The sequence below is a fragment of the Portunus trituberculatus genome, chromosome 6 (genome assembly GCF_017591435.1).
Source record: "Portunus trituberculatus isolate SZX2019 chromosome 6, ASM1759143v1, whole genome shotgun sequence".
In the NCBI taxonomy this organism is placed as follows: Eukaryota; Metazoa; Arthropoda; class Malacostraca; order Decapoda; family Portunidae; genus Portunus; species Portunus trituberculatus.
This window is the reverse complement of record NC_059260.1, coordinates 1,962,305-1,980,332: the sequence shown is the minus strand read 5'-3', so window position 1 is coordinate 1,980,332 and position 18,028 is coordinate 1,962,305. Positions and strand designations below refer to the sequence as shown.

The following is an 18,028-nucleotide window of genomic DNA, read 5'->3' as shown; positions in this document are numbered from 1 at the left end:
TCCTTCAGTAACACAAGTTTCCTTCAAACAGGGAAATTTACTTAAAAGTGGAAGCAGGAGATCGGAAAAGCATAGACAGTCTCACATAAGGAATGTTTATAAAGTAGTTGAAAATTTTCATATTATTGGTGCTTCTGAATAGTTTTTATAGTGTTTAATATATAAAGTACATTTATATAAAGAATTATTGTGTTTGATTGATGCTTGTAGAGAAAATAATCGTAAATTTTGATATGTATTCAGAAGTCGAGATGTGCCATCCATTTTCCAGCCATCATCTGTGAGAGGTAAACAAAAACAAGCCCAGTGGAACTTTATACAACTTGGTCGTTTTTGCTCAGTTTTGTGACAGGTGTGTGTTTGTGTCTTGGCTTAGCTTCTGTGTGAGGGTGGGAGTGCTTAAGTTAGCCTGAAATACTCTTCAATAAACGAATCTGAACTACAATTGTAACCTGTACATTGCCAGTCTTCCCTTCACCTAGTACACCACCACCATCACTACTCCTACTACTACCACCACCACCACCACCACCAAACTCATCCCTTCTCATAGTACACCATCACCACTGCTGCAACCACCACCAGTACATCACCAAGTCTTCCCTTCACATAGTCACCACTACCACCACCAACACCAGTACATCACCAAATCTTCCCTTCACATAGTCACCACTACCACCACCAACACCAGTACATCACCAAATCTTCCCTTCACATAGTCACCACTACCACCACCACCACCAGTACATCACCAAGTCATCTCTTCACACACTCACCACCACCTCCACCAACACCAGTACATCACCAAGTCTTCCCATCACACACTCACCACCACCTCCACCACCACCAGTACATCACCAAGTCATCTCTTCACACAGCCACCACCACCACCACCACCAGTACATCACCAAGTCTTCCCATCACACAGCCACCACCACCACCAGTACATCACCAAGTCTTCCCATCACACACTCACCACCACCTCCACCACCACCAGTACATCACCAAGTCATCTCTTCACACACTCACCACCACCTCCACCACCACCAGTACATCACCAAGTCATCTCTTCACACACTCACCACCACCTCCACCACCAAGTCTTCCCTCACACAGCCACCACCACCACCACCAGTTCATCACCAAGTCATCTCTTCACACAGCCACCACCACCACCACCACCACCACCGCCATGACCCGCCACTCCAAGAACTGCACGGCCAGCTCGGTGTACTCTTACCATGAGAAGCGGAAGGACGCCAAGGTGTCAGGGTACGGCACGCTGCAGCTGCGGTACGGCAAGGATGGCGTGAAGGACTTTGACTGCTGCAGCCTGTCCCTCCACCCCTGCCGGAACCCTGTCATCACCCCGGGTATGTAATGGGGGCTGAAGGGGCTGAAATATTGAAAACCAAGCAATAAATGTTAAAAATTGCAGATATATATACTATTTTAACCCCTTCAGTACTGGGACACATTTTTACCTTGAGATTTGTGTACCATTAGACCATTTTATTGACATTACCAAGGGTCTATGGAGGTCACAAGATTAATGGCCACAGTCTTCGCTATTTCAATCCCCCACATGAGTTTCTGAAGCTGTATAAAATCACCAAATAGTCACCAGAATGAATATAAAAATGCATCTTAGTACTGAAGGGATTAACTTGCTTCTTATTTCTTGTTGGTGGTGTGCGGTGTGGGTGCAGAGGGCCACCTGTTTGACAAGGAGGCCATCCTGGAGTACATCATCAGCAAGAAGAATGAAATCTCAAGGAAAATGAAGGAGTATGATCGGCAGTGTAAGAAGGAACAGGTGAGATGAAGGTGTTAGTAGTAGTAGTAGTAGTAGATGTAGTAGTAGTAGTAATAGTAGTAGTATTTATTTTTATTATTGTGTTGTTGTTTTTAGTAATTTCTCTCTCTCTCTCTCTCTCTCTCTCTCTCTCTCTCTCTCTCTCTCTCTCTCTCTCTCTCTCTCTCATACAGACAGAGTTGGCGGAGCTGAGTGAGGCAGAAAATCGCTCCCGTGTAGAGAAATTCCTTCAGACTGAGATGGCTGTTTCCTCCGCGTCTCAGGCTGCACAGGGCAAAGGTGTGTGTGTGTGTGTGTGTGTGTGTGTGTTTCAGTCTTATGTCTGTTTATGGGTAATATTCTTTGATTATGAATTTTTATTGCTATTATCATCATCATTGTTGCTGTTATTGTTGGTTTTCTCCTCCTCCTCCTTCTCCTCTTCCTCATTTTCCTCTTCCTTTTCCTCTTCCTCTTCCTCCTCCTCCTCCTCCTCCTCCTCCTCCTCCTCCTCCTCCTCCTCCTCCTCCTCCTCCTCCTCCTCCTCCTCCTCCTCCTCCTCCTCCTCCTCCTCCTCCTCCTCCTCCTCCTCCTCCTCCTCCTCCTCCTCCTCCCAACTTAACCTCCTCTTCTTTCCTTCTTTATCTCCTACACCATCATCACCATTAACACACACACACACACACCACTAACCATCCCCTCACCACCACCACCACCATCACCATCACCTACTACCACACAGGGACCAGCACCACCACCACCACCACCAGCACAGCCACACAGAAGGCAGGCACTTCAGGCAGCGCTCCCCCGGCAGGCTCCTCTGTGTCCAACATGGTGGCCGGCCGAGAAAAGAAACTGCCCAGCTTTTGGATTCCGTCACTCACTCCAGGGAACAAGGAGGCCAAGATTGCTAAGCCGGTGTGTGTGTGTGTGTGTGTGTGTGTTTGTTTGTTTGATCTGCTGCAGTCTCTGACGAGACAGCCAGACGTTACCTTACGGAGCGAGCTCAGAGCTCATTATTTCCGATCTTGGGATAGGCCTGAGACCAGGCACACACCACACACCGGGACAACAAGGTCACAAGTCCTCGATTTACATCCCGTGCCTACTCACTGCTAGGTGAACAGGGGCTACACGTCAAAGGAGACACACCCAAATATCTCCACCCGCCCGGGGAATTGAACCCCGGTCCTCTGGCTTGTGAAGCCAGCGCTCTAACCACTGAGCTACCGTGTGTGTGTGTGTGTGTGTGTGTGTGTGTGTGTGTGTGTGTGTGTCAGGGAAGAGAAATTAGTACATTTATATACAGTTTACATTTGAAAGTAAAAAGCAAAACAAAAAATAGTGTCTATATTTGAAAGTGTAAAAAAATGTCATCTTTGCGTTTCAATCTTAAGAAAATAGAAAAAAAAATTGCAACTTTTACACATGAAAGAGAAAATAATACAACTTTACACTTCTGAGTTGAAAAATAATCTAAAAAATATCTTTACAAATTCAAATAAAAGAAAAACACCTTTATATTCTACCCCATCACCCCATCATCCTTGTCACCTCATCACCCTCTCACCTTTTCACCCCATCACCCTGTCACCCCATCACCCCAACAGGACAAGACCATCATGTGCCCCATCAGCGGAAAGCCCCTGAAAGCCAAGGACCTGATTACAGTTAAGTTCACCCTGGCCCTGGATGGAGACAAGGGTCGGGGCGGGGCGGGGCCGTCGCTGGAGGGGGCAAAGGAGCGCTACAAGTGTCCCGTCACTGGCGATGTGCTGAGGAACAATGTGGCGTGTGTTGTCTTGCGCCCCACGTTAGTAATAGTGGTTTTTGTTGTGGTGGTAGTAGTAGTAGTAGTAGTTGTAGTGATGGTTAGTGTTGGTGGTAGTTCTGTGCCCCACCTTAGTAATAGTAGTAGTTCCACAAGGCTTTCTCAGTTCTGTCCAGCTCCCTAATGCAAGAGTTAACCAGTGCTCTTAATCATTCATACTTTCTCTGGCACACTCTGGAACTCCCTGCCTGCTTCTGTACTTCCATCTTCCTACGACTTGACTTCTTTTAAGAGGGAGGTTTCAACATGTTTGTCCCTGACTTTTGGATAACTATTAATCTTTTAGGGAACTGGAAATCAAGTGGGCCTTTTATTTTTTGTTCCCCTTGGCCAGCTTCCCCTCTTGCATAAAAAAAGTAGTAGTAGTAGTAGTAGTTGTTATTTATTGTTGTAGTAGAAACGATCTTATTAATTTCCTTCACAGTAAGAGTACTTTTATATCTCAATAGTTCCTCATATTCACCTTAGTAACTCTTAACTCTTAAATTTACTGCCTGCTGTTTCTAGTGGTCATCCTCCTCCTCTTCCTTATTCCATCTTTTTCTCTCTCTCTCTCTCTCTCTCCTCATCCTTCACTCTCATCTTCATTTCCTCCATCTTCTTTCTTTAATTTTCTCTCTTTGTTCTTATTTTCCTTTTCTTCCTTTCCCTGTCTCATTTTCTACTAATCTTCCTTTTCTTTGCTTTCTAAATCCTTGCCTCTTCACTTTTACTTTTTCTCTCTCCTTTTTTTATAATCTAATCTCTTCATTCCTCCTCTTCTTTTCTACCACATATCTTCCTTTCTTTCCTTTTTAATTCCTTGTCTCTTCACTTTCAATCTTATCTTTTTTTCTAATCTCTTTTCTTTAATCCTCTTCTTCCCTTCCTTGTCAGCTCTCTCTCTCTCTCTCTCTCTCTCTCTCTCTCTCTCTCTCTCTCTCTCTCTCCATGTCACCAGCTCCCTTCTCTCCCGGCAGTGGTGATGTGGTGACCCAGCGTTGTGTGGAGACCATCATTCGGAAGGACATGAAACACCCCCTCACTGGCCAGACACTCACTGAGAAGGACATCATTACTCTGCAGAGGGTAAGGCTCTTGGTTCACTCTCTCTCTCTCTGTCTGTCTTTATGTGTGTGTGTGTGTGTGTGAGGGTCTTTGTTTAATAAGATTGTTATGAAACTTTTTAACTTCATTTCCAGGGAGGGACAGGATTCGCCACCGCCAACCAGCATCTGGCAAGTGAGAAGGCCCGGCCAGTGCTGCAGGCCTGAGCGAACCACCAGCGACAAGAGGGAGGGCTGGTCTTGTATTCATTAACATCATTATCACTTCATTCTCATTAAAGCTGGATATATTGTGAGGGAAGGTGACAAGTGAATTTTTTTTCTTGTCTGTCTTGCTTGCCCTCATTGTCACTATATTTTTGTCAGGGTCACCAATCTGTTTTTTCTCCCCATCTTTTTTTCCTCTTGCCATCCATCTTTCCCTTTTCCTCCATCATGTTCCTTCATTCATGGTACATCTAAGGTGAAACATTCTCTTTTTAATTATCTTGTAACAATGTGTCTTCTGTGCTATAAGGAGAGTTAGGAAAAGTACAGATTCTTATAAGATTATTGATGTGACGTGTTAAATCATCTCATAATGTCTACAGTACAGGAAGTGTTAGGAAAGTACTGCAGATTATGAAATTCTTAATATGACAATAAATCCTTACTATTCATCAATCTGTGACTTGCAATTAACTCTTTCAGTGCAATATACAACAATTCACAGCACTTTAAAACAGCAGCACTTAAAACATGTGAAGTCTATCAATATTCACACTTAAAACATGTCAAATCTCTATCAATATTCACAAGAACAATAAGAGTGAAACTGAATAGATTGTAATTTGTACCCAATGTAGTGTAGAGATATACCAGAACAAGGAAAAATGCCCCAGAGTTGTTTGGTAAGTAATGACATGCCAATACCACTACAGTCAATCATTATGCAAGAGAAAAATAGAAAATAAATAAAGATAAACCTAATCTACATATTTTGTGCTGTTTCTTGCCACCAACCACAATACAAGGAGGATAAGGAGAAGCAATGATCAGTCAGTGCATTTATGGACTCAGATCATATTCAAATCCCTAACAATAAGCACACCAGATCACATTCTCTTCCTGGCGGGCGAATAACAACCTTACACAGCCTTAACATAGCCGACACACGGACACACACGCTCATAACGGCTGCAGTGAACAATATGCATCCTGATCTCACACCTGCAGCTGTTCCCTTCCTTTGTGGTGTGTTCTTACCCACCACCACCAGTCTGAGAAGTTACCCCAGTATTCCTAAACACTCAGCTCTCTCAGTGCCACTATTTCCAAGGCCACCGAGATAATTGCCCAGGTTCTCGGTTACTAGTGAAATATTGTTAATCTGTCACTAGAAAATACAGCAGGATGTTTTAAGAATACTACAGAACCTAATATTTTAAACACTCCTCTCAACATTTTCAAAGGCTAGAGATGATATGCTGGATTCCCTCAAGTGTTTCTCCTGTTACTAGTGAAGAAATCTTGTTAATCTGTCACTAGAAATATGAAAACACTTAAGAATCACAACTTGAAGTACACAGAGCCTTTGGAATTAGTGTTTAGCAGGAGTGTTTTGAGAATATGGTCTGTTAAAAACCTGTTTACATTAATATCACCAAACAAGCAAGTCTATTGTCTATCAAACAAAGATTCTATGGTTTGCAAATCACCTACATATTGTGAATCAACCTTGGCACCAACAGACTTATCTTAAAGCTCCCGTGATGCGTGACCTAACTCAAGTCACGGTGAAGCAGACACGATAAACTTTTAAGTCACTCGTTTCATTAAAAAAAAAATAGGAAGAGTGAAAATAAAGTTACGTCTACATACAAAACCTAAATAGAGTTGATGTGTGGAATATAATCTAATACAAAAGTAGCGTTTCAAGAATTGGGAAACGTGAGATTACTTTTTTTGATGCACTAAAAAAAATAATTGAGGTTTTATTTGAAGCTGTGAGTTATCTAACCTGAAGAAAACCAACAACAAATACATCAATATCAAAGAGAAGTCACAAAATATAAGAGATTTTTTTTATTACTTTTTTTCTACGCCAGGAGTTGTCTAACCTGAAGAAAACCAAGAAGAAATACAAAATCAATATCAAAAAGTCACTAAATATCAGAGATTTCTATTAATTTATTCAAAACTAAAGATACAAAGAGTTTTTGTTCTAAGCCCTAACTGTCATCAGCTTTCCGAGACACCAGCGCAGAGAGAGACCAATGCCAATGTGCGTGAAGGCCAGACAACAAGTACCATCGTGTGTGTGCGTGGCGCGTTACAACTTATCAATACTACACTACGCTAATGGAGGGATTTTTTAATAGGTTCATCTCTCGCTCTCACTTCTCTTTAACTAATTCCTGCGGTTTCCAATAATATCAACGGTTTCTTTTGCGACAACATCACTGGTTTAATCTTTCCGTTCAATATCACAACAATACTGATTAGCACCCTGTTCCCTCTCCTGTGCCCGTCACGCCGCTAATCTCGCACAAATCAACACTTCTCTTTCCCACGTTTTGTTTTGTTTAACGCTGAAATATAAAACTAAAACCACATCCGAGATTATCACATTTTTAATCTCAAAATTCTTACTAGCACCGGATTGTTCAACTTATGCCAAAACCTTAATTTTAAACTATGAAATAACAATTAACCAACAATTCAAAACCCCTGATTAAATTAAGGACATTTATTTACCGTCTCTAAATCTATTTCAAAAAAGCTGTCATAGAGTCTGTGAAAAAGGAAGAAAAAAGTACATTTGCTACATTAATCTCAAGCGTCTGTAGCCCATATTGCATTGTGGGAGATTGCACAAGACTTGATATAAATGTGTGTGTTTGTAAGACATCAATAACAAAGCTACAGTATATAGGAAACTAGTCTACACCTGTTATTATATAGTGGTACAAAGCCTTGGCCTTGGCCTGCGTCCCTGGTGTGGCGAGGAGAAAGTCTCGTCAGAAGCTAAACTATACTGGCTCTCTCTCTCTCTTTTCTTTTCTTTATCTGGGTGTGGCAAGGAGGCAGTCTGGTCAGGAGAAACTAAACTATACTAGCTCTCTCTCTTTCTTTTCTTTATCTGGGTGAGGCAAGGAGGCAATCTGGTCAGGAGCTAAACTATACTGACACTTTCTCTCTTCTTTTTCTTTTTATGTATAGGGTTTAACTGGCTCTCTCTTCCTTAAAGTATACTGGCACTCTTTCTATTTTCTTTATACATTTAATTGACTCACACTCACTCTATCTCTCTTCTTTTATATAGGTTTTATTGATTTTCTCTCTCTCACTCACTTTATATAGGTTAATTGGTGCTCTCTCTCTCTCTCTCTCTCTCACTTTATATAGATCCAACTGCTTCCTTCTTTTTTTCTTTATAAAGGTTCAATTGGCTCTCTTTCTCTTTCTCTTTTTCTTTATACAAGTTGAACAAAAGCTTATTTTCTTGATTGTAAAGAAATAGTAACGTCCATTTCTCAAAGTACAACATTTGATGCATTCTGGTGACGACAAACTAAACTGGTTCTCTCCTTTCTTTAGGTTGAGTGAAGCCGATTTTTCTTAATGTAGATTGAGTTGTCAAGTTTGTTTCTCTCAATTAGGACAGAGTTATTTAGCCTTTTGTTTGTATGTGGCACTTACAGCTCTAATGAGATTCCTTAAGTGAACACCTGGCATGGCAAAAACACCTCACCCTCTTAACAAACCTAATTAAACAATGCCAACCTCCAATGCTTAAAATGAACACCAAGCATCTTTCAACGCTTTGTGCTTAAGACAAAAACTATTCACCTCTCACACATGAACACCTTCCCAGACACCTCCTTGACTCCTTGCCACACAGCAGACCCCTAAGGCCACCACAGCACACTACAAGGCAACAGCACCACCCTCATCCTTACCAAGCCCTACCAAGCCCTGTCAAGCCCCTAACAAGCTACATAAGGCCACACTCCCATGGTACACCTGCCCACATTCAGAAACACTACGCTCTTTCACCATGAACATTTTCCAAGACTACAGAGATGACTAGCGGGATTTTAAAGACGATATGCCCAGTTAATAATGTAAAGTTCTTGTCACTCTGGTCACTCTGCCTCTGGAATCATATTAACACCTTTAAAAACTTGTCAATTTAAATAAGCACTTCTGAAATAGTGGAGGTGAAGCGCAGAGAAGTTTAAGAATGCGAGCCACACTACCACGTCCCCACAGCTGACTCCAGGACACTTAACCTGCTGTTTTTGGCACCTATGCTAGAATACAGGAAAGTGAGGCCTGTGTTTAGGACTTGATACCTTTGTCCCTTCTGTACCAAGACACAGGGATGGTTTTTAAGAGGCCTGAGAGAGCTTTATCCATGATTTCCTCACTGAAACAAAGGGGGCATGCTGTTTTTGCCCTGATGTCCTGATTTCCCTAATGAAGCAAGGGGACATGCTATTTTCCCCCCTTTTTCCCAATTTCCCTAACGAGACAGAGGGACATGTTTTTTGGGGCCCAGATGTCCTGATTTCCCTAAGGAGACCAGGGACATAGTTTTAGGGGCCTATGTTAGCTTTAGCCCTGTTTTTCCTAACTGACAAATGGACATAATTCTTTTTAGCCCTGATGTCCTGATTTCCTTAATGAGACAAGGGGACAGTTTTTAAGTGCCCTGTGTTAGCTTTCCCCTTGATTTCCCTACAGTGACCAAGGAACATTCTTTTATTATGGGTTTGCAAGCTTTACTTCTCATTTCCCTAGCAAGACAAAGGGACATGGTTTATTTAAGGGCCTGTGGTAACCTTGCCCTTCCTCTCACTGCACACAGGGACGCAAGGCTTGTTTAGTTAGGAATATGGCAAGAAACAAGCCAGTTAGCCGAGTCTGCTTATGGATGAGTTGAACGGCAAGTGGCGGATGAGATATGCGAGTTATGGTGTCTGGGTCAATGCCTGGAGACACCGATGGATGAGTCATGTAATTTCAAACCTTCTGGCAACTAAGAAATGGATGAATGATGCAGTTTCACCCGTTCCATGATAGAAAATGAATGCTGGGACTTTAAGCTTCCAGTAATAAAGAGATGAAGGAGGCAATGTCAACTTTCTGGCAACAAAGAAATGGATGAACGATACAGCTTCACCGTTTCCATGACACAGAAATGACAGAATGAAGGAATTTTACGGTAGAGATCAGGAAAAGGGATGAACGAAGCAATTTTAACTTTCTGGGTATACAGAAGTGGATGAACAATGAGACTCCAACCTCTTCATGACACAGCAACGAATGGATGATGGAATTTCAACCTCATGACGTCAGAAAATGGATGAACAATGCAATTTTTGTGCTGGGTGAATCAAGACGCCACAAGGAGCAAAGCAAAATAGATCCACTCTCAATTCTCAGCCTTATGAATGAAATGGCAACATGATACACTCAAAGAGGAAAATTATGAAGTTATTTTTACCACTAGAGTACAAATGAAGCTCAGGAAGAGAACTGGTCTATTTAATGACGCGGCAATGTATAGAGAGCGTCAGGGTTTATTAATGGTCGCGGCACGGCAGGTTAGGTTAATAGTTTATATCGTTATACTGGTTGTGTTTTGTTCCTCTAGTTGTGAAGTGTGCTGGGTTGTTACAAGGTGCAGGTGTGGCCAGTCTGACCTGCCCTAAGGCTTTTAATCCCCTCCCCCTCCCCCCCTCCCTTCTCTCTTTCTCTGTCTTCTCCTTTCCTTTCTTTCCTCTTCTCTTCCACTTCACTCTTCTCTTATTCCTAATTCATTTCTTTCTCTTATTGCTGATTCATTTCCTGTGTTCATCTCTTTAGTTTTTCTCTCCTTTCCTCTATTCACTCATTCTTCCTTCCTTCACTTAATATTTTCCTATTCCTTCCTTTTTCTTTCCTTCACTTATAATATTTTCCTACTTTACTCTCTTCAGTCTTCTTTCCTCTTTTCCTTTACTTACATTTACCTCCTCTTTTCTCCCTTTCTTTTTCACTCATCTTTCCCTCTCTTCCTTTCTATCCTCAGCTTCACTCATTCCCTTCTTTCCTCTCTCCTTCATTCTTTCCTTCTTCCTTTCTATCCTTCATTCCTACTCTGAATAAGATCCTTCCCTCTTATGTCTCTAAATTTCATGAGTGTTTGAGATACAACACTAATTTTGAGATTTTGTTTTGTTGTTCTTTGTGTTTTGAAAATCTTTTGGTTCGATTTTAAGTTGAGAATTCTGCTTTTGTTTTGGTGCACGGATTAGTAAGTTATCTTGGCTCTATCTCTCTCTCTTATCTTTTTCTTTCTTTATCTTAGCTTTGTTCAAATAATGTGGAAATTTATATAGAATCTTGTCCCCAAAAACACAACCACCACCAGGACTGACAAAACAACAACAACAACAAACCCACAACCCTGTACACTCTCGTCACACTCATTTTTTACAACGCACTCTTTCAATGGGCACTTGCTTCTACTCTTCTTCACCCTAATATTACTTGATTCTCACTTAAGCTTTCCCTCCACACATCTTATTTCCACAACTTCTCATCTCTTCAGAAACGTAATATTTTTTTAATGCAACACTTTCCATCGACACACTCCGTCAAAATATTTTTTTTTTTTTCAAGTAACCCATTTCAAGATATTTTCTCGAGCATTCTTCCTTTCAGACACTCTCCCTCAAAACATTCCCTGGAGCAATGCCAACCTTTTTCACATATTTCCCTTAAGAAATATCACCTTTTTTTCAAGTAATGCAATCCTCAATATTTCCCCATTTATAACCTTCTCTCACACACACTCCCTCAAGACAAGCTTAAAACACGCCATTATTTCACTGTCTTTCAAACCACATACCTTCTCAACCACCATTCCACTGACACCCCCCCCATCCCTCCCTCCCTCTGTCCCTAGAAGCAGTAGCAGCGGCAGCAGTAGCTATATAAGTGGTCAGGCTTCTTGCACCTCACACCTTCCTCTTGGTGGTCTTGGCCAGTCTGCTGAGGCGCCTCAAGCTGCCCCGCCAGCTGGCCACGCGTCCCAGCACACCTCTCCGCCCTCACTCATCCTCATCGTCGCATGGTGGGCACAGGTCGTACAGTTGTGTGGGTTTTGAGGCGTCCAGCAACCCACAGTCCAGAAGTACCTGTGGGTGATAGAATAGGTTGGATCTGTGTTGGTAGAAAAGCTGGTTTAATAAGTGTGTGTGTGTATTTACCTAGTATTTACCTAGTTATAGTTTTACAGGGCCTGGGCTTTATGCTCGTGTGGCCCCGTCTCCGTGTGTGTGTGTGTGTGTGTGTGTGTGTGTGTGTGTGTGTGTGTGTGTGTGTGTGTGTGTGTGTATGGCAGTTGTGTGGGTTAATTGTGTGTGGGTTAATTGTGTGTTGGTTAAGGGCTGAGAGTTTGTGATACTTGTGTGAGCTTTTTATTTTTCCTCCCAATCTTTTCACTACATTTTTCCAGAACTCTATACACACACACACCCTTTAATATACAACTAGATAAATACACACACATACATCCTCCCCAGTACACCCCAACACACCAAACCAATAAAATTCTAGTCTTCCTTTCTTTCTGTTCTCCAATATTGCACTTATCCACAATCTAACACACATACAACACACACACACACACACACACACACACACACACACCTGGCCCATCTTTGGTGAGCTGGAGGAAGAGGAGGCCCTTCTTGTTGATGACAGTGACCTCCAGAGTACGCTTGGTGAGTTCATTGGGCGGCAGGGCGTACTCAAACCTTTCGTCGTACTGTGGGTTGCAGCTGTCCTTGATCACGTCTGTCTTGCGCTTGCTGTCTTTGCTGCGGTCTGGGAGGAGGTACAGCTTCACGTAGGGGTCTGGCAGCTCCCCATCCTCCTCCACTGGTAGGTTCCTTGGGGGTGGGTAGGTTAGGTTAGGTTAGGTGGTAGTGGTGGTGGTGGTGGGTGAGTAGATTAGTGGTATTGGGTGATGTGTGAGAGAGATGGTGTTTGTAAGTGTGTATGTGTGTTTGTATGCATTGTGTGTGTGTGTGTGGGGAATGTTTCAGGGGTGTGTGTGTGCTTTTCCTGGTGTGTGAAATGTATGAATATGTCATGGTGTGTTTTGGTGTTATGTGGAATGACTGTGTGTGTGTTTTTGTGGGTGCAGGATTACAAAATGAGGTGTTTGTCTTGAGGGAAGTAGAATTCAGAAAAAAAAGGGAATTCTTGTGAAGTTTTGAAGCTGATATACAAATTAACACCTTTTCTACTCAACACCTGCTCTCTCTCTCACTCTCTCACTCACTCACAATCTCTCACTTACACTCCCTCACTCACACTCTCACTTAGTCTCTCTCACTCACATTCACTCTCTCATTCACTCACTCCCTGTCTTTCTTTCTCTCTCACTCACTCACTCACTCACATTCACTCTTTTTCCCTCACACTCTCTCTACTCACAGGACACGGTGGACCACAATGATCAAGTTGTTGCGAGGTCCATATTTCACCGTCAGCTCGATGCGTCCCAGACCATGAACGCCTTTCTCCGGTAACCTGCACACACACACACAACACAGTAAACGTCGAGTGGAAGAAACCATCAGGAAAAATAAATGTCCAGTGGAAGATTGTGAGGAAAAAAAATGTCAAGTGGAAGATCATGAGGTCAAATTAATGTTATGTTCATGAAAACGTGTCAGGAAATCGAACATAAAAAAAACGTCAATAAAGTCGTCTAACCACACACAAAACTCTTAAAAATACATCCCAGAACTGAGGAAGTTAAATTAAATTCCTTTAACCTAACCTAACTTAATGAAGAACCCAAAGCACACCCACCTCTGCCTGACTGCTGTTTCGCCCTCTTCACCCGAGTCAGGAGGGGTGGCCTGAGTGGAGAGGGATGTTGCTACTGTCGCCACTTCCTCCTTTGGTCCCTCCTGTGTGTCTCCCTCGGCAGATGTCTCCTCGCCCTCTACTGCCACCTCTGAAGGACAAACACATGAGCACTTTATCTACAGGTTAGTATTTTTATCTATCAATAGGTGTACTTCTTCCTATCTTTCCTACTTATCATTGAGTTCCTGTCTGGTGAAAAAGAAGACCTAATATAGAGGAGAGGAAGGAGAAAGGAGTGAGAGGAACAAGAGGGTAAAGGAAGAGAAAAATACAAAGGGAAATAAGAGAGGAGAGAGAAAGTGAGATGAAGAGGAGGGTAAAGGAAGGGAATAACATAAAGGTAAGAAAATTGATAGGTTTACACAAGAGTGATAAAGAGGAAGAAAGGAAAATAAGTGGGTAAAGTAAAGGAATAAGATAAAAGTAAATAAATTGAAGAGTTAATGCAAGAAAAATAAAAAGGAAGAAAGGAGAGAGGGAGAAGGAACAGGAAGCTCAAGGAAGGAATGGAAGGAAGAATGGAAGAAATAAATACCAGTAAGGTCAGGAAAATGAGGGTAAGGTCAGATAAGGTCAAGAAGACACATGAATGAGACAAGAGCAACTGAAGGTCAAAGAATGGATGGAATTATGGGTGAAACACTAGTAAGGTCAGATAAGGTCAAGAAAGAGACATGTATGTGGGAAGAGGCACTGAAGGTCAAGGAATGGAGGGAGTTATGGGTGAGGTAAATCCAAGGTGAGGTCAGGTGAGGTCAGAAGGTCACCCAGCATAACCTTTTTTTTTTTTTTTCGAAGCAGTTCATGTCAGACTTGTAAGGCGATGACTAGTTATGTTCATGCACTTGTTCTGTTGGTTTAATTGGCTTCCCAATGCACACCTGTCCTCTATGGTGTGTCTTAACGAGCACAGGTGTGTTTAGGAGTAAGATGCACCTGTGTTGTGTTAAGGTTTGCTGATTATATATAAAGTTTTGTCTTTTTTTTTTTTAGTGAATGTTGGTTTTTTTTTGTGTTAAATGCATCACTGGTGTTTGAAAAAAGTTAAAAGTTTGCCAGTTATATAAAAAGTTTGTCGTTTTCTTTTTATCTTTTAGCGAATGTTGTTTTCTGTGTTAAATGCATCAGTGGTGTTTGAAAAAGAGTCAAAGTTTGCCAGTTATATAAAAAGTTTGACTTTTTTTTTTAGTTTTTTAGCGAATGTTGGTTGTGTGTGTTAAATGCATCAACGGTGTTTGAAAAATGTTAATTAAGGTTTGCCAATTATATAAGTTTTTTTTTTTAAAGTTTTTAGCGAATGTTGGTTGTGTGTGTTAAATACATCACTGGTGTTTGAGAAGAGTTAATAGTCCAATCATCACTCATCCATAAGTCAACACACACTCTCCTAACAATGGCTATAGAGTTCAGTGAAGCAGGAAATAAGTAAATAAATAAATAAATAAATAAATGAAGACAAATTACTAAAAAACATCACACCACAACATCAAAACACCACATAAAAAGATCAAGTGGATTTCTACGCTCGACATAAAAAAAAAAAATAAATAAATAAACTAAAACAATAAATAAATAAATGAATAAATAAAACAGCCACACTACAGTAATTCACTACACCTCAACGCACTGCCATTAACGAGTACTAAAAATTGTCAAAACTCGCCATTACTTCAGTACAAACCTCAACAATTCATCCAAGTCAATTCTTAGTGGTTAAATTTTTCACGCCAGGAAATAGAAACGTAGAATTTGTCATTTTGAGGATGTGTTGTGTTGCTGGTTTGTAGAGAGAGAGAGAGAGAGAGAGAGAGAGAGAGAGAGAGAGAGAGAGAGAGAGAGAGAGAGAGAGAGAGAGAGAGAGAGAGAGAGAGAGAGAGAGAGAGAGAGAGAGAGAGAGAGAGAGAGAGAGAGAGAGAGAGAGAGAGAGAGAGAGAGAGAGAAGAGAGAGAGGAAGAGAGAGAATGAGAGGAAGAGAGAGAATGAGAGGAAGAGAGAGAGGGAAAAGGAGGAGGAGGAGAGGAGGAGGAGGAGGAGGAGGAGGAGGAAAACAAGGAGAGGAAAACGAGAGAGAGAAAGAAGATCAAAAGAAACTGCCAATAAAACAAACTCACCTAATGTTTTTTGTATAGTACTTAATACTATCTCTCTCTCTCTCTCTCTCTCTCTCTCTCTCTCTCTCTCTCTCTCTCAAATAACGTCACTCATTCAACAATTCTCTTTAGACTAAACAAAGACAAACAAAGACAAGCACAAACAAAACAAACAAAAGCACAAGACAAGACAAGACAAGCAAAACAACAAGCAGACAAGATGCACAGAAGGCTCGTGTGTGTGTGTGTGTGTGTGTGTGTGTGTGTGTGTGTGTGTGTGTGTGTGTGTGTGTGTGTGTGTGTGTGTGTGTGTGTGTGTGTGTGTGTGTGTGTGTATGGAGGAAGCGGTGGTAAGCAAATTTTTCAAGGTAAGGTTAGGTAAGGTAAGGAATTATTGACAGTGAGTGAAAGATGTGGTATAAAAACTCTACAGAGAATATTTGAAGTGAGAGAAAACAAGATTTATGAAACAAAAAAAAACAAGGATTAGTCAGTCAGTCTCTGTGTGTGTGTGTGTGTGTGTGTGTGTGTGTGTGTGTGTGTGTGTGTGTTTACATTTATTTCCAGTCATGCAGTGTGTTTACTATTACAGTCCATGTAGTCCCGTCTTGATGGCTACCCACACACACACACACACACACACACACACACACACACACACACACACACACACACACACACACACACACACACACACACCTATTTCCATGCCAGTCAGTACAAGGGACAGTCGGACAGTCTAGTACAGTCCTCTCACTAGTCACAACAGTTTCTACAGTCACAACAGTCACTACAGCATGCCTCTAGTGTTAGTGTGTTGGTGTGTCCCTCCCTACCTTCTCTCACTGCCGCTGTGCCAAGGCCGACGGTAGCTTAGCACTACTACATGTTAAGTCAATTTTGATGTTTTTTTTTCTTTTATTCTGTGGGACAAATTTAGTTTCCAGGTTTAATTCAGTTCCTAATTGCGCTTAAGTATTTTTCTGCACTCTTAAGGCCTGTCCAGATGAGTGGGTCTGATCGGCGAGTATTCCCTTTTGTCATATTCTTTTCTCTTTCCTCTTCTTTACACACAAGGCAATTATTACACAACACAATATTTTTTTCCTAGTAATGATAAGTGCCATGTTGATCACACCACACCTCACCACATTCTTTTCCTTTTCCTTCTCATCCTTCCTTTAATCCAGCCTTTTGTCTTCCTTCTTTCCTCTCCTTGCTTCCTTCCTTTCCTCTCAGTCTTACCATGCCTTCTATCTTTTCCTTCCTCCACCTTATCTCAATCTCATCCTTCCTTCTCTTCCTTCCTTTAATCTAGCCTTATGCATTCCTTCTATCATCTTCCTTTCTTCTCCTTATCTCATTCTCATCTTTCTTTCCTCTAAATCTTATCATACCATTCTTTTATCTTATTCTCATCCTTCCTTCATTCACTGTTTTTTTTCTCGTTTTCATCCTTCCTTATCATGTCTTCCTTCTATTATTCCCTTCCTCCTCCTCATGCTTCCTTCTTTCCCTTCCTCTCTCACATTCACACACACACACACACACACACACACACACACACACACACACACACACACAGGCAGGCAGGCAGGCAGGCAGTGTGTCCCGGCCACTGACCCATCCCACACCCACCAATACCAAGATTATGTACAAGTTTTTTATATACAGAGTTTGGCTTGTCCTGTATTATGCCACCAAGTTTATACAGTACCATGATGCCAGTGTGTGTGTGTGTGTGTGTGTGTGTGTGTGTGTGTGTGTGTGTGTGTGTGTGTGTGTGTGTGTGTGTGTGTGTACAAAAATAAACTGTAACATCAAAATTTTTGAACATAAATAACAGGACAGCTTATGTTTTTTTTTTTTTTTTTTTTTTTTAGAAGCAAGGCAGTTTGTTCTTCCTCTTTGCTTTGGCATATTTAGGCATACACTAATCCTGTAGGCTCTTTACTGTAGGTTGGTGACTTCAAGAACTTCAAGCATCATTTATCAACTCGTACCTTTAAATATCTGACACTAAACCCTTCCTTTTAATCTTTTTCTAACCACCAAAAGCAGAAAAACTAAAAAAAAATTACCTAAATGACACTAAACCCTTTCCTTTGAATCCTTTCTAACCTTCAAAAGCACAAAACTAAAGAAATTATCTAAATGACACTAAACCCAAAAGCAGAAAAACTTTAAAAAATTATCTAAATGACACTAATTCCTTTCTTTTTATATTTCACCTCAATGTGCAAAAAAACAAGCTATGAACACTTGGCTGGCCCTCTTCCCTACATAAAAAAAAAAAAAAAAAAAAAAAAACACTAAACTAAGAACTATGAACATTAGCGCATTTCAT

General features: G+C 41.4%; 2 protein-coding genes across 4 annotated transcripts in view; one reads left to right on the top strand and one right to left on the bottom strand.

The window, feature by feature from the left end:
- The first annotated feature begins 253 nt into the window (after positions 1-253).
- On the top strand, positions 254-5,652 carry LOC123518326 (nitric oxide synthase-interacting protein homolog). Of its 3 annotated transcripts, none has more exons than XM_045279090.1 (8): positions 254-352; positions 1,176-1,373; positions 1,710-1,816; positions 1,990-2,095; positions 2,538-2,716; positions 3,409-3,611; positions 4,589-4,697; positions 4,811-5,652. In XM_045279090.1, the coding sequence occupies exons 2-8, from the start codon at positions 1,193-1,195 to the stop codon at positions 4,880-4,882; spliced, it is 957 nt and encodes a 318-aa protein (XP_045135025.1). In that variant the 5' UTR covers positions 254-352; positions 1,176-1,192; the 3' UTR covers positions 4,883-5,652. The 3 variants fall into 3 exon arrangements, with proteins under 3 accessions (XP_045135025.1, XP_045135031.1, XP_045135039.1); XM_045279096.1 differs by having other exon boundaries at positions 268-352; positions 1,167-1,373; XM_045279104.1 differs by having other exon boundaries at positions 294-352; positions 1,170-1,373.
- A 56-nt stretch (positions 5,653-5,708) lies between these two features.
- Positions 5,709-18,028, bottom strand: part of LOC123518354 (extended synaptotagmin-1-like) — a 55,369-nt gene continuing 43,049 nt past the window's right edge. Inside the window, 5 exon segments of the mRNA XM_045279136.1 lie at positions 5,709-11,844; positions 12,359-12,377; positions 12,379-12,600; positions 13,151-13,246; positions 13,532-13,679. Of these exon segments, the coding sequence (XP_045135071.1) occupies positions 11,758-11,844; positions 12,359-12,377; positions 12,379-12,600; positions 13,151-13,246; positions 13,532-13,679 (572 nt within the window). The 3' untranslated portion in view covers positions 5,709-11,757.